Source organism: Carcharodon carcharias, chromosome 25, assembly GCF_017639515.1.
Source record: "Carcharodon carcharias isolate sCarCar2 chromosome 25, sCarCar2.pri, whole genome shotgun sequence".
NCBI lineage: Eukaryota > Metazoa > Chordata > Chondrichthyes > Lamniformes > Lamnidae > Carcharodon > Carcharodon carcharias.
In genome coordinates this window covers 20,774,710-20,789,140 of record NC_054491.1, presented here as the reverse complement: position 1 = coordinate 20,789,140, position 14,431 = coordinate 20,774,710, and the positions used below count along the sequence as shown (strand labels likewise).

At 44.1% G+C, this 14,431-nt stretch overlaps 1 protein-coding gene across 8 annotated transcripts in view; it reads left to right on the top strand.

Moving 5' to 3' along the window:
* Window positions 1–14,431, top strand: part of LOC121269665 (pleckstrin homology-like domain family B member 1) — a 331,530-nt gene that overhangs the window by 288,138 nt on the left and 28,961 nt on the right. For all 8 annotated transcript variants that reach the window (XM_041174450.1, XM_041174453.1, XM_041174451.1 and 5 more), the window contains one exon: window positions 1,067–1,391. In XM_041174450.1, coding sequence (XP_041030384.1) covers window positions 1,067–1,391 — 325 coding nt within the window. The remainder of the gene's footprint in view (window positions 1–1,066; window positions 1,392–14,431) is intronic.

Genomic DNA, 14,431 nt, shown 5'->3' with positions numbered 1-14,431 from the left:
ACAAATGGATTGACAATTATGGCTCCCTCAGTCACTGCTACCCCTACACAATAACACCCCTTAAGTTCTTAAAAACCATATCATACCATGTGTCCGGTTTAAAGAAACACTCACTATCTTTCTTTCTTTTTTTGCTTTCTTCCTTCCTGTGTCTTTCCTTTTCGAACAACGCGTGGTTCCTAACTTTTGACTCGACCTTTCACACTCCTCTCTCCTTCCTGATGCTGTGCAGAATCAATAGGGATTTCCAAAACAGATCACAAGAGAGGTAGGAATTCTGATTGAAATTGGGAGAAAGCAGTGTCTTTCTGTACGATCTAGGTGAGAGTGTGTGTGTTTACTGGGATTTTAGGGTACATTCGATGATGTTGTAGTCTTCCAGTGGAGTTGAGTGAGAACAAACTTTGGATTGCAGCCTCGGCCCTACAATATTAAGCATCTTATTGGCAGTTAGCATCAGGAACCAGCATCACTGAATTTATCCCTTTATTCCCTGTTCTCAGTTTTCAAATTCTCATTCCTGTTTTCAAATCCCTCCTTAGCCTCACCTCCCTCCCTGTCTCCGTAATCTCCCCCAGCCCTATAACCCTCCAAAATATCTGTGCTCCTCCAGTTCTGGCCTCTTGCTCATCCCGATTTAAATCACTCCACCATTGGCGGCTGTTCTGTTAGCTGCCTGAGCCCCAAGCTTTAGAATTCCCTCCTTAAACCTCTCTGTCTCTCCACCTCTCTCCTCCTTTAAGGTGCTCCTTAAAACCTATCTCTTTGACCAAGCTTTTGACCACTGTTCTAATATCTCCTCCTTTGGTTCACTGTCAAATTTTGTTTGATAATCACACTTACGAAACACCTTGGAATGTTTTATTACATTAAGGTGCTTTATAAATGCAATTTATTGTTCTGTGAGAATTTGCTATGATAACAGGGAGACTTACCAGCTTAGGAACAGGAGAAGGCCATTCAGCCCCTTCAGCCTGTTCTACCATTCAATTAGATTCTGCATCTTAACTCCATCTACCTGCTTTGGTTCCACTGCCTCAACCCTTGTATGTAAATTTTTTCAAAGGTCACCAGGTGATTGAAGAACAAAGGCGCCGGTTGGCTGAGCTAAAGCAGAAGGCTGCAGTCGAGGCCCAATCGCAGTGGGATGCTTTGCATGGTCAGCACCCAGCAATGTATGGCCACCAGAGCCAGCCTTACACCCTAAGCGGACAGCACCAGCCTCAACTCATCCACCACAGCATCCTCCACCACCACCCTCAGCCTCTCTCCACCCAGCACGGTGTTGACATGGACCACGCCTTCGACACGCTCAGTCTGGAAAGTTCGGACAGCTTGGAGACCAGCGTTTCCACGGGCAACTCTGCCTGTTCACCTGACAATATGTCCAGGTAAGAGAAAGAGGCTGCTTATGGATATCTGGTTGGCCATTTTGTCTGGAATTAGTGGAGTTGATGGGGTAGGTAGAGAGAAACTATTTCCTCTGATGGATAGGGGCGAGAACAAGAGAGGAATAACTTTAAAATTAGAGCTAGGCCTTTCAAGAAGCATTTCTTCACACAAAAGTTCATGGAAATGTGAAACTTTCTTGCCTCAAAAAGCTGTTAAGGCTGGGGGTCAATACTTTTAACTTTAATTGTAGCTTTTCTTCATCCCTTTCATGTTGCTTTATGGTGAAGAAAGTTTGGAGGTTGTCACCCATCGTCACTCTGTAACTGCCTTGTTGGGTTGACCCTCTCATCTCCCCATCCACCAGCTCAGCAAGGTGCTGATGACTAACTCAAGGCAGCACTTTCAGTCAGAAGATTATGGGTTTTAACCCTACTCCAAAGACTTTTTTTCACCTTTCATTTGATGTGAGTAAGTCTAGCATTTATTGCCAATCACTAATTGCCCTTGACAAGGTGGTGGTGAGCTGCCTTCTTGAACCGCTGCAGTCTCTATGGTGTAGATACACCTGCAGTGCCGTTGGGGAGGGAGTTCCAGGATTTTGATCCAGTGACAGTGAAGGAACAACGATATATTTCCAAATCAGGATGTTGTATGGCTTGGAGGGGAACTTGCTGGTGGTGATGTTCCCATGCATCCACTGTGCTTGTCTTGCTCGATGGTAGAGGTCATGGATTTAGAAGGTGCTGCCTAAGGAGTCTTGGTGAGTTGCTGCAGTGCATCTTTTAGATGGTACATGCTGCTGCCACTGTGCAGCGGTGGTGGAAGAAGTGAATGTTTGTGGATGGGGTGCTGATCAAGTGGACTGCTTTGTCCTGGATGGTGTCGATCTCCTTGAGTGTTGTTTAAGCTGCACTCATCCAGGTAAGGTGACACTCCTGACTTGTGCTTTGTAGATTGTGGACAGGCTTTGGGGATTCAGGAGGTGAGCTATTGACTGTAGAATTCCCAGCCTCTGACCTACTCTTGTAGCCACAGTACTTATATGGCTAAACCAGATAATGTAGGCTGACATATCCTGTGCAGTACTGAGGGAGTGCTGCACTGTCAGAGGTGCTGTCTTTAGGATAAGATGTTAAACTTAGGTCCTATCTGCCAATTCAGGTGGACGTAACGGATTACATGGCACCATTTTGAAGAAGAGCAGGAGAATTATTCCCTGTATCTTGGCCAATATTTTTCTCTCAGCCAACACGCTAAATCAGATTATTCAGTCATTTAACACATTGCCGTTTGACATCCTGAGGTTGTGAAAGGTGCTATGTAAATGCAAGATTTTCCTTTCCCCATCTCATGATGAAAATCTCACTTGTGACCCCTCTTACAGTATTAACTCATCACAATTGACCTTAGAACCTGCTCCAATGAGCCTTTGCTTTTAATTGGATGGCAGTGGGGGTGAAATCCAACTCCATTTGAGGGGGGGTGGTAACAGAATCAGCGGGAGCAGATCACACAACTCTTATACCCCCATCCACCTGACATATTAAATTTTATCACATGCTTTCATGTCCCCAATAATTGTTTCCACCAATAAGAAGCTTCATCTTTGGCAACTCGGCCTTTGACAGCAACCCAAACAGTTCAGAGTGAGCTCTCCTCCTTTAGCACCAAATCCACCAGTGAAAATGAACTGGCACCATAAACCTGGACTGAAATTTAATTTCAGTCAATATGGGAGAGAGGTTGAGGAAATAGTACTGGGTCTTGGGTACAGAAGTGACCAGCCTTTGGTCAAAGAATCAGGTACCGCAGAAGGATGCCATTTGCCCAGCTCTCTGAAAGAGTTAACTAATCCCACTCCCCCATTCTTTCCCCACAGCCTCACAAATGTTTCCTTTCATGTTTTGGGCCATGATACTTTGTGAGATCAGTTTCTCAAAGGCGAAGTACTCAGCCCTCTGAAACTTGGCTTTAGGCTGTTTGATCCAGAATTCTTAATGTTGGACAGAATGATGAATGCTCTCTCCTGGGTGGCCTTATCATGCTTTGTTAGTGTGCATTTACTAAATGGGCAGGTGACACAACATGAGCATTACACTAGGATTCATTTCAATAGTTTGACATGTTCTCCAATTTAGACATCAGAGGCCCAAAGCTTGGTGATTAATTGGAATGTCAACTGTCTATTGAGAGCTTGCATTCCAACCTAGTTCTGTATAACTCACACGTGTTTCCCTGTCAGCTTCTGTATATGTACAGGGAACAAACCATTCTCGACTGGTCTCTGTACAGTACGCACCACATTTTTAAAAGTCAATGCTGCCTCATATTGTCAGTCTTTTCAGATGTACAGTGCACAGCAAATAGCAACAATATGTGTGACTTCTGTGTCTCTGTACAATAGCATTGAGCAAACGCTATTTTGAGCAAAAGAGCATTATTTACTCCCACCTGTAGGCGTATTGCACATGTGTCAGTAAGTGTTTGTTTGCGCCTGAATCTGTACAGTGCATATAGTTAGATGGTAGTCAGTCTCAGTGTTTAATAATGTACTGCCTGAGTGTTTCTTAGCAACTGGCATTGTATGGTCTTCGTGTGTATCAGAGAATGGAGCCATATAGTGTGACTAAACAACAACAACTTAAATTTATATAGCACATTAATGTAATAAAATGTCCCAAGATGCTTCACAGGACCATTATAAAACAAAGTATGACACTGAGCTACATAAGGAGATATTAAGTCGGATTGCCAAGAGCTTGGTCAAGCAGGTAGGTTTTAAGGAACGTCTTAAAGGAGGAAAACAAGGAAGCGAGGCACAAAGGTTTAGGAAGGGTATTCCAGAGCTTAGGGTCCAAGCAACTGAAGGCACGGCCACCAATGGTGGAACAATTAAAATTGGGAATGTTCAAGAGGTCGGAACTGGAGGAACATAGAGACCTCTGAAGGTTGTGGGATTGGAGGAGGTTATAGAGACAAAGAGGGACAAGGCCGTGGAGGGACTTGAAAACAAGGATGAGAATTTTAAAATCAAGACATTGCTTGGCGGGAGCCAATGTAGGTCATCAAACGCATGGGTGATAAGGGAACGGGTCTTGGTAGAATATGGGAGGCCAGCCAGGAATCAAGTCTAGAAGTAACAAAGGCATGAATCACAGACAGATTAATAGTAATCCGGAAATATAGACTAATAAACCAGTGAATTCAGATCCTGCATAGAAATATAGAAAATGAAAGCAGGAGTAAGTCATTCAGCCCTTTCAGCCTGCTTTGCCATTCAATGACTATGGCTGATCCTTTTTCTCAACATCATACTCCCGCTCTCTCCCCATACCCCTTGCTACCTTCAGAGTCCAGAAATCTATCTATTTCCTTCTTAGGTATATTCAATCTCTTGGCCTCCACAGCCTTCTGTGGTCGAGAATTCCACATGTTCACCACCCTCTGAGTGAAGAAATTTTTCCTCATCTCAGTTTTAAATGGCCTACCCCATATCCTGAGATTATGACCCCTTGTTCTAGAGCCCCCCCAGCCAGAGGAATCATCATCCCTGCTTCCAATCTGTCCAGCCCTGTCAGAATTTTACATGTTTTAATGAGATCCCCTCTCGTTCTTCTAAACTCCAGTGAATTCAGGCCTAGTCGGCCCAATCTCTCCTCATACAACAATCCTGCCATCCTAGGAATCAGTCTGGCCAACCTTCGCTGCACTCTCTCTCTGGCAAGTATATCCTTTCTTAGGTAATGAGACCAAAACTGCACACAATACTCCAGGTGCTGTCTCACCAAGGTCCTGTACAGCTGCAGTAAGATATCCTTGCTTCTGTACTCAAGTCCTCTCGCAATGAAGGCTGAGATAACATTTGCCTTTTTAACCGCTTGCTGCACCTACATGCTTGCTTTCAGTGATTGGTGTACAAGGACTATTATAAAGGATGTAATAACAGGGACGCTTGGAAAATATCAACAGGATTAGACAAAGTCAAGATGGGTTTATGAAAGGTAAATCATGCTTGACAAACCTACTGTTTTTGAGGTTGAAACTAGCAGAATAGATAAGGGAGAATCAGTGGATGTGATGTATTTGGATTTTCAGAAGGCTTTTGATAAAGTCCCACATAAGAGGTTAGTGTGTAAAATTAAAGCAATGGGACTGGGGGGTAATATATTGGCATGGATTGAGAATTGGTTCTCTCCTACTGATGTTAGGCTAACCGGACTGTAATTCCCTGTTTGTTTCCCTCCCTCCTTTTTTTAAATAGTGGGGTTACATTTGCCATCCTCCAATCCGCCGGGACTGTTCCAGAATCTAAAAAATTTTGGAAGATGACAACGAATGAATTTGAATTCAGTTTGAAAAACCTGGATAATGAGAAGTTGGCCTGAGTGAAAGTGACCATGAAACTGTTGGATTGTCGTATAAACCCAATTGGTTCACTATCCTTTTGGGAAGGAAACCTGACATTCTCACCCAGTTTGGCCTATATGTGACTATGGTCTCACACTAACGTAGATGATTTTTGACTGCCCTCTGAAGTGACTATTCAGTTGAATAAAACCCATACCAATTGGTCATTATTCATTCACTAGATGTGGGCACTGCCGGCAAGGTCAGTATTTACTATCTGCCGCTAATTGCCCTGGGAAAGTGAGATTGAGCCGCTTTCTTGAACCTTTGCTATCGGTTTTATTCAACTGAGTGGCCACTTCAGAAACCATGTTGTTTGGTATGTAACTGGAGTCACAAATCGAACCAGATCACCCCCTGGAGGAGGGTCATGTCTGCAGAGTATAGGAACAAGAGGAGGTCATTCAGCCCCTTGAGCCTGCTCTGCACCCAATGTGATCAAGCCTAATCTTTAGCTTAACTCTGTCTGCCTGCCCCAGGTTCAAAAACCTTTAATATTCTTGCATAGCAAAAATCTATCGATCTCAATTCTGACATTTTCAATTAACGCCTCCCGGCCTCAATAACGTTTTGGGGGAGTAAGTTCCAGATTCCCACTAGCCTTCATGTGAAGATATGCTTCCTGACATAAACCCTGAAGGGCCTGGCTCTAATTTTAAAGTTCTGCCCCCTTGTTCTGGAGTCCCCCTCTCCATTGTAAAGTGAAGAACCAACATTAGTTGTTGGTCAACCCATGTAGGTACCTGGAGTTGGAGTGTGGGGCCATTTAGCAATTGAATAATCTACCCTAATACATTGACCAACAAGTTCCATCCCATTAGCACATCCCTTGCCTTCCAGTAATTTGTCTTCTATCAAAATACAACATGGCCTGTTACTGGTTTCTCAGATTCTGCTTTGTCACATCTCCTCACCCTTTACTTGTTTGTTACTCGCCTTTCTCCACTTAAATAAAAACAAACTTCATTTCGGCAAACAAGATACTTACAGCGTACAGGAAAAGAAAGTTGCCATTACGTCGAGTTCCCCCCCATCCAGCCCACTAGCTCTACCTGTGGTCCTTTTTTAAAAATAACTTTCAAATGTCTTTGGAACCTAACTTCTGTCCAAATGTGAAGGTTAAAGCATGTGGACATGAGGGGAAAGGCCAACATCTTACCTGTTGGGGAGGCGGTGTGCAGTGGTATTGTCACTAGACTAGTATTCTAGAGACCCAGGGTAATATTCTGGGGTAAAGGCAAAATACTGTGGATGCTGGAAATCTGAAACAAAAACAAAAAATGCTGGAAAAACTCAGCAGGTCTGACAGCATCTGTGGAGAGAAAGACAGTGTTAATGTTTCAAGTCTGTACAACTCTTCTTCAGATGCTGTGGGGACCTGGGTTTGAATCCCACATGGCAGATGGTGAAATTTGAATTCAATTTTTAAAAATTTTGAAAGTCTGATGTTGACCATGAAACCATTGCCGATTGTTGTAAAAACCCATCTGGTTCAGTCATGTCCTTTAGGGAAGGAAATCTGCCATCTTTACCTGGTCTGGCCTACATGTGACTCCAGGCCCACAGCAACGTGGTTGACTCTTATATGGCCTCTGAGCAAGAGCAATTAGGAATGGACAATAAATGCAGCGATGCCCACATCCCATGAACGAATAATTTTTTAAAAAATCATTGACAATCAACAAATGTCACGGATTTCCAGCTCTTTGCGATGTTCAGCAAGTGTTTTGCTGTATACCCTCTTGAAAGGACGAGGCATTTCCCTTCCAGCCCAGGCCTCTCGTGTGCTGTTGACTGGTTATGAGGAGCTATACGTGTGCCATTACCAACAGGGTGACCAAATGTCCCATGTTTTAAGGAATTGACCCTTATTTTGAATTCTTGTCCCGCATCCCCTCAGGGACGCCCTTTGTCCCGTGTTTCTAGGACAGCCTTTGGGAGACTGATCCTTGGATATTTGAGCGGGAATGCAAGTGAGTAAGTCGGCCAGCAGAGAGATGGTAATGTTGTGACTCAACAAAATAAGTTGTAAGTTTTAGTTGATTTTAACCTGCCCCAACCACGCCATCTCTTCTCCCCCCCGCACCCCCCCCCCCCCCCCCCCCGCCACCACCCCAACCGGCTTCCTATTATGGTCTCAAGACCCCCCCGTCCCCCAGGTCCCACAGTCAGAGTGTCCTTTCTTTTGTTTCATAAGAGTCGGGCACCCTGACCAAGAAAATAAGAAAAATAAAAATAGAAATTGTTTTTCTCCATCTACCACATCAAATCCTTTAATTGTATTGGACACCCCTATTAGTGTGAACACTACCTTCCGTGTGGAGTTCGCCCCTAACTTAACCTGTGTATGGGGTGCAATTCACCAGAGGCTGCTGTTTGCACATAGGGACGGACTCTTGACGCACAAGACAATCTGAAGGGCACCAGTTAATGATAATAGAGGCTAGTATCTTGAGCAGATCTGTGTCTGGGAGCTCCACCCTGTGCACTTGCACGTTCCCCTGTGCGAATGAAGGATGTAGCCAGAGGGCACATCTTTTGTTTTCTCTTGCGCGCTTCAACTCTGAAATGCATGTTGATATTTCGAGTCTCTGGCACATTTGTAGCTCTGAGCAAAACAACATTAAGGGACCGCAACCACACCTCATTGCCATGAAAACCACAACATTCCAGTGTAAAAATACCACTCTAAAAGAGCTGAGCAAGACGATGCATTAGCCCCAAACGGATTCAACCCTTTGCACTTTCATCAAAAGGCAACCGTGTTGACCCTGTTGCTCTTGTCCTAATTCATATAATTCCCTTTCCCCAACAGCCCCGTGCTCGCTGACCTACATTGGCTCCCGGTCCAGCAATGTCTCAATTTTTAAATTCTCATTTTTGTTTCATTCCTCCATGGCCTTGCCCCTTCATCATGCCCCACACCATCCCTATCTTAGTAATCTGCTCCAGTCCTACAAAGCAATGAGATCTTTGCGTCCTCCAATTCTGCCCTCTTCAGCATCTCTGATTTTAATCGCTCCATCATTGACAGCCGTGCCTCCAGAGCAGCCTTGGGTCTTAAGCTCAGGAATACCCTCCCTACACCTCTCTGCCTCTCTACCTCTCTTTCCTTCTTACTTCTTTGACCAATAATATTTTTTGGTCATCTGACTTGATATCTCCTTATGTGGTTCAATGTCATACTTTATCTTATAACGGTCCTGTGAAGCACATTGGGATGTTTCATTACATTTAAAAGCGCTTTATAAGTGTAAGTTGTTGTACATTGAAGTTGCTATGCAAATGCGCATGATTGTTGTATGACAGTGGGGGAGAGTAGTCTGTAGCAGGAGAGGTCTCGTCACACCCTGATCCTGATCCTGTGACTGGAGTTGGACACTCCAGATTTTGAGTGGTTGTATATAAAATTCTTAAACCTAAAACAGATGCCATTGTCTGTATCTTTTAAAAACAGTATGCCATTTTCCATAACACTACTAATGATGCGGGAGCAGTAGTTATAAGAATATATTTATACAGCCCCTTACCCCAGGATCTGAAAGCCCCTTACAAGTACTGTGAAGTGCAGTCATGTTGAAATGTAAGAAATTAAAGCTCTTCAGTGGTTATAAAACACTTTGGGACCTCCTGAGGTCATGAAAGGCAAGATATAAATTTGAGTTCTTTTTATGTTGGGGACATTGTACTAGCTAATTAAACCATTTCAGTTTTTTTAAAACTGGCTGATCAAGGGTGACGTGGGTACAAGTCTGTTGAATTGTTTGTGTGAGCTGACCTTTTCAGCTGAAGGTTTTCTGATGTTATCTGAATGATCAGTGGCAGTGGGATCAGCTTGAGCCTGTGACACACAGCTGATTGCTTACTCTCCATCTCTACCTGTGGTGTGATGAGGCAGTGCTGCAAGAGTCTAACTTCAGCTTGGCTAGACTTGAAACCACCCAAGCCTCTGCTACCCATGTCCTAACTTGCACCAGGTTGCCCATTCATCACCCCCTTGCTCGCTGACCTACTCAAGCTTCTGGTTAAGTAAAACCTCAATTTTAAAATTCTTGTCTCTGTTTTCAAATCCCCCCATGGCCTCAACATCCTACAGCCCTTCCGAGATCTCTGTGCTGCTCCAATTCTGGCTTCTTGAGCATCTCCTCCAATTTTAATCACTCCACCCTTGGCAGTTGTGTTCTCAGCTGCCTGAGACTCAAGCTCCGGAATTCTCTCCATAAACCTCCCCATCTCCTTTTCCTCCTGTCAGACATCCCTTAAACCCTATCTCTTTCTCCAAGCTATTTGTCAACTGCCCTGGGCTGTGAATGTCGCTGGCTAGACCAGCATTTATTGCCCATCCTTCATTGCCCTTGAGTAAGTGATGGTGATCCACCTTCCTGAACTGCTGCAGTCCATGTGAAGGCATTGGAAGTGCAGAAAAGATTCAGGAGAATGATTCCAGGGATGAGGAACTTCAGTGATGCAGACAGATTGGAGAAGTTACGACAGTTTTCCTTGGAGAACAGAAGACTGAGAGGAGATTTGATAGAGACGTTCAAAATCACGAGGGGTCTGGACAGAGTAGATAGGGAGGAACGGTTCCCACTCGTGAAAGGATCGAGAATGAGAGGGCACAGATTTAAAGTAATTAGTAAAGGAAGCAATGGCAACATAAGGAAAAGCTTTTTCACGCAGCGAGGGGTTAAGGTTTGGCATGCACTGCCTGAGAGTGTGGTGGAGGCAGGTTTTCAATAGGAACTAAGTCTGTTTTCTGAAAACGAAGGATGTGCAGGGTGGTGAGGAGAAGGCTGGGGAATTGCACAAAGTGAATTTCTCATTCGGAGAGTCGGCGCAAACAACGATGGGCCAAATGGCCTTCTACTGTTCCGTAACAATTCTGCGATTCTGTGATGTGGTGTGGTACCCCCACAGTGCTGTTAACGGGGGAGTTCCAGGATCTTGATCCAGCAACAGTGAAGGAACGGTGATATATTCCCAAGTCAGGATAGTGTGCAGCTGCCCTTGTCCTTCTAGCTGGTCCTTCTAGCTAGAGATTGCAGGTTTGGAAGGTGCTGCTGAAGGAGCCTTGGTGAGTTGCTGCACCACCTCAGTGAGACAAGTGTTGTAAAAGGACATGAAGAGTCAGGGAACAAAGATGGGTAAATGGAATCAACAGATCAGCCACGATCTACTGAATAGCAGAGCTGAACAGTCTCTTCATGTCCTTATGTAAACCTTGACCTCCACCCATCAGCAAAGTTTCATACAAAATGGCGTCATTTGGAGTGTCAAATGTTTGCGATTAAGGCACATCCAGCCCTGGAGAATTCCTAGACATTCTGTCATTTCAAAGAAAAACATTGACCATTATCTCGATGAGACTTCGCATTTCCTCCTCTCAGATCTGACTTGTGCTTTAGGGAAAAAGGAGACTATAGTGGGACACTGAGTCATTCTCTAAAATAGACTCCAATTGCGGTATCTGTTTTCAGGTTACAAGTAGTTAATTATTTCCTGACACACACAGGAAATCAGTATGGATGGTAATTAATGGAGAGTTAGTCTATTGAAGGAGCTGCCTGCCTGCCTGCTGCTGGTACCTACCGCCTGCTGAATTGAGGAAAATGCTTTATTTTTCGATTCTCTGGAACTTTCTCCTCAGTTCCCCAGGAGAAGAGAGGGGAGCTTTGCTGGGGTTAATTTTCACTCGCCACAGTACCCTCTGCGCCTCACCCATTCTTCACGTGAGTTCAGACCGTGAATTTTGCTGGGCTGTTTGACCACAGGGGCATCGCCGATTTTGACACTTGCCCTAGCTGCCATTCCGACACCCGCTCCAACTTTCCAGTGAGGGTGGGAAAGTTGCTGGACAGTGATCAGGAGTAGTGTCAGTAAAAGTGAAGCTGTCTGATTGTCACTAGAAACCCAACTGTTTCAGTAAAATCCCCTTAGGGAAGGGAACCTGTCGTCCTTACCCGATCTGGTCTATTATGTGACTCCAGTCTCAGACCAACGTGGTTGAGTAGTTATCATTCTCTGAAGTTTCTTAACAAGCCACTCAGTTGCATTAAACCACAAGTAACTAGGGATGAACAATAAATGATGACCACATCCTGGGAGTAAACTAAAAAAAGAAATTTGACAAAGACAGCATTACAAAGTACAGGAAAAGAACAGGGAAGTGTGGTTAGAACAGGCATTGTATAAAATTGGTTTGTGTTCCCTTTAGCTTTAGAAGGTAGAGTGGGGATCTAATTGAGGTGTTTAAAATTATTAAAGCATTTGATAGAGAGATGGAGAAAGCGATAGAGAGAAATTATTTCCTCTGGTGGATGGATTCAGGGCAAGGGGTTCACCTTAAATTTAAAGTTAGACTCTTCAAGGATGAAATCAAGAAACAATTTTTCGGACAAAGGACAGTGGAAATCTGGGGCTTGCTCCCTCAAAAACTGTGGATGCTGGGGGTCAGCTAGAATTTCAACTCTGAGATGGGTAGATTTTTGTTCATAAGGGACATTATGATATGGCAGGTGGTATTTTCCAGGCCGACCAAACCCCAAAGGGAAAACTTGGCCACATTATCACAATGATTTTGCAATTTGTATTTATTATGAGAACTGAAGTCAGAAATAACGAGTCCGCTACCACCTTTAGAGATTTTAAAGATTAAATTAAAACATTTATTTAACAAAAGAAAAGAAAACTTAAACACACTAGACCAGTGTTACACCGTTACTTAGTCTTATAACAGTTCCCAAAACTTCTATTTAACTAGACTCCCAGCTGCACACCCCTCTCAGGCAACAGTCCAAATAGGTTCTGAATCTATAAAACATCCAGCAAGATTACTACAAGTGCCCATTGTTGCTGTAAGGGAGATGTTTCACAGCTTCTCTCTCTCTCTCACTTGATAATGGAACTCCAAAGGTTTTTAACACAACCTTGGTTACTGGAACAGCAAACTTCTCCAGAGTGGCTAGAGGCTTTTTCAACAAGCCTGTTTCACACAGTGCACCTTTCAAGATCTCAGTTGGCCACCCTGCACACAACTTTCCGTTTTTATTTAAATATTTTTCCTCCTTTTTGATCTGTAAATCCCATTGTTTCAACCTGTCTTTGGTAGTTACTTTTCCCAGAATATAATATCTTTTATGTTGCCATTATGGCCAGAACTTTTGGGAAAAATAAATGTAATAACTTTGCTTTATTTACCTTGCCAGCTGTAAACGTCTTACCATGACCTTTTGAAAATCCAACAACCTCTCTACTTATCTAAAAATGCAAATTCCATCTTACTTAGCTCGACAATTAGCATTTCAAATTCCTGGCTTTTACACTTAACCCCTTTGATGATTCAAACCTTGCAGTCTAACAGCCTGTAGTTTACTTAAATTATTCACCCACCCAGAAACATAGGGCAGCGCGGGTGGGCCTCACCCAATCTCCGGCTGGCAGGGAGATGATCCCCGCCGGGGAAGTGGGCCCTGCCGCCATTTTATGTTGGCCCGCCCAGCAAGATTACTACAAGTGCCCATTGTTGCTGTAAGGGAGGTGTTTCACAGCTTCTCTCTCTCTCTCTCTCACTCGATAATGGAACTCCAAAGGCTTTTAACACAACCTTGGTTACTGGAACAGCAAACTTCTCCAGAGTGGCTAGAGGCTAGAGGACATCACGTCTGGCAGGAAACGCTATGCACTTCCTGTGCGGGCCGGGGGGAGGGGGGGGGGGGGGGTGGAATTCCCCAAAAGCGAGAGTGCGCTCTTTCGCGAATGCTCATGAAAGAGCGCACATTTCCCTGAGGCTGCACTTAGCCTCAGGGAGATCGCTTCCACGTTGAAAAATGTAGAAAATTGGAAAAAAATAATTCCCTAACATGTCCCCTTCATGTTGAGATGGGACATGTTCATAATTTACATACTAACTTTATTAAAATGTTTAAAACCCTACATGAAATCTCACCCTGTCGGTGGATGAGGTTTCATGTTTTCTCTATTTGCCACCGGGGCTCCTGGCTGACGGGCAGGTCCTTTAATTGGTTAAATGATCTTGTCAATGACCTCAACTGGCCATTGACAGGTTGGCGGGCTTACAGCTGATTTTGCTGCACCCTGGCCATCCTAAAAATTTAAATGGGGCTCAGTGATGCCGGGGGTTCCGCCCAACGTCATCCCGCGTCATTTTATGCATCGGCGAGCGGGATCTGCCCCCTGCTCACCGACGGCAAAATTCTGCCCTTACACCCACACAAATACAAGCCTGCATTAAAGTATCCCACAGTAATATCAGAAAAAAATATGATAGTCCCTTTACAGAGATATGAGCCAAGGTGTGTATGGATCATAGGGTCAGAAAGGCACAGAGGAGGTCATTCAGCCCATCAGGATCAGCCATGATCTAATTAAATGCTGGCACAGAATGGCCTTCTCCTGCTCCTTTACTCATAACGGTATTTTTAAGAAGTGCAGGATTTTCCTGGAATTTATCCCACTTCACAGAAGGTCAGGAAGCGGACAACTCTCCTGCCAAAATAAAATCTAGGAATTCTTGTGATTTACATGGACAATTATGAAATTTTTTATAGTTCCTTCTGAATGGAGAAAGGGTTAACTGTATAGGGGTGAAAAATCTCTATCAGCACGGTCACTG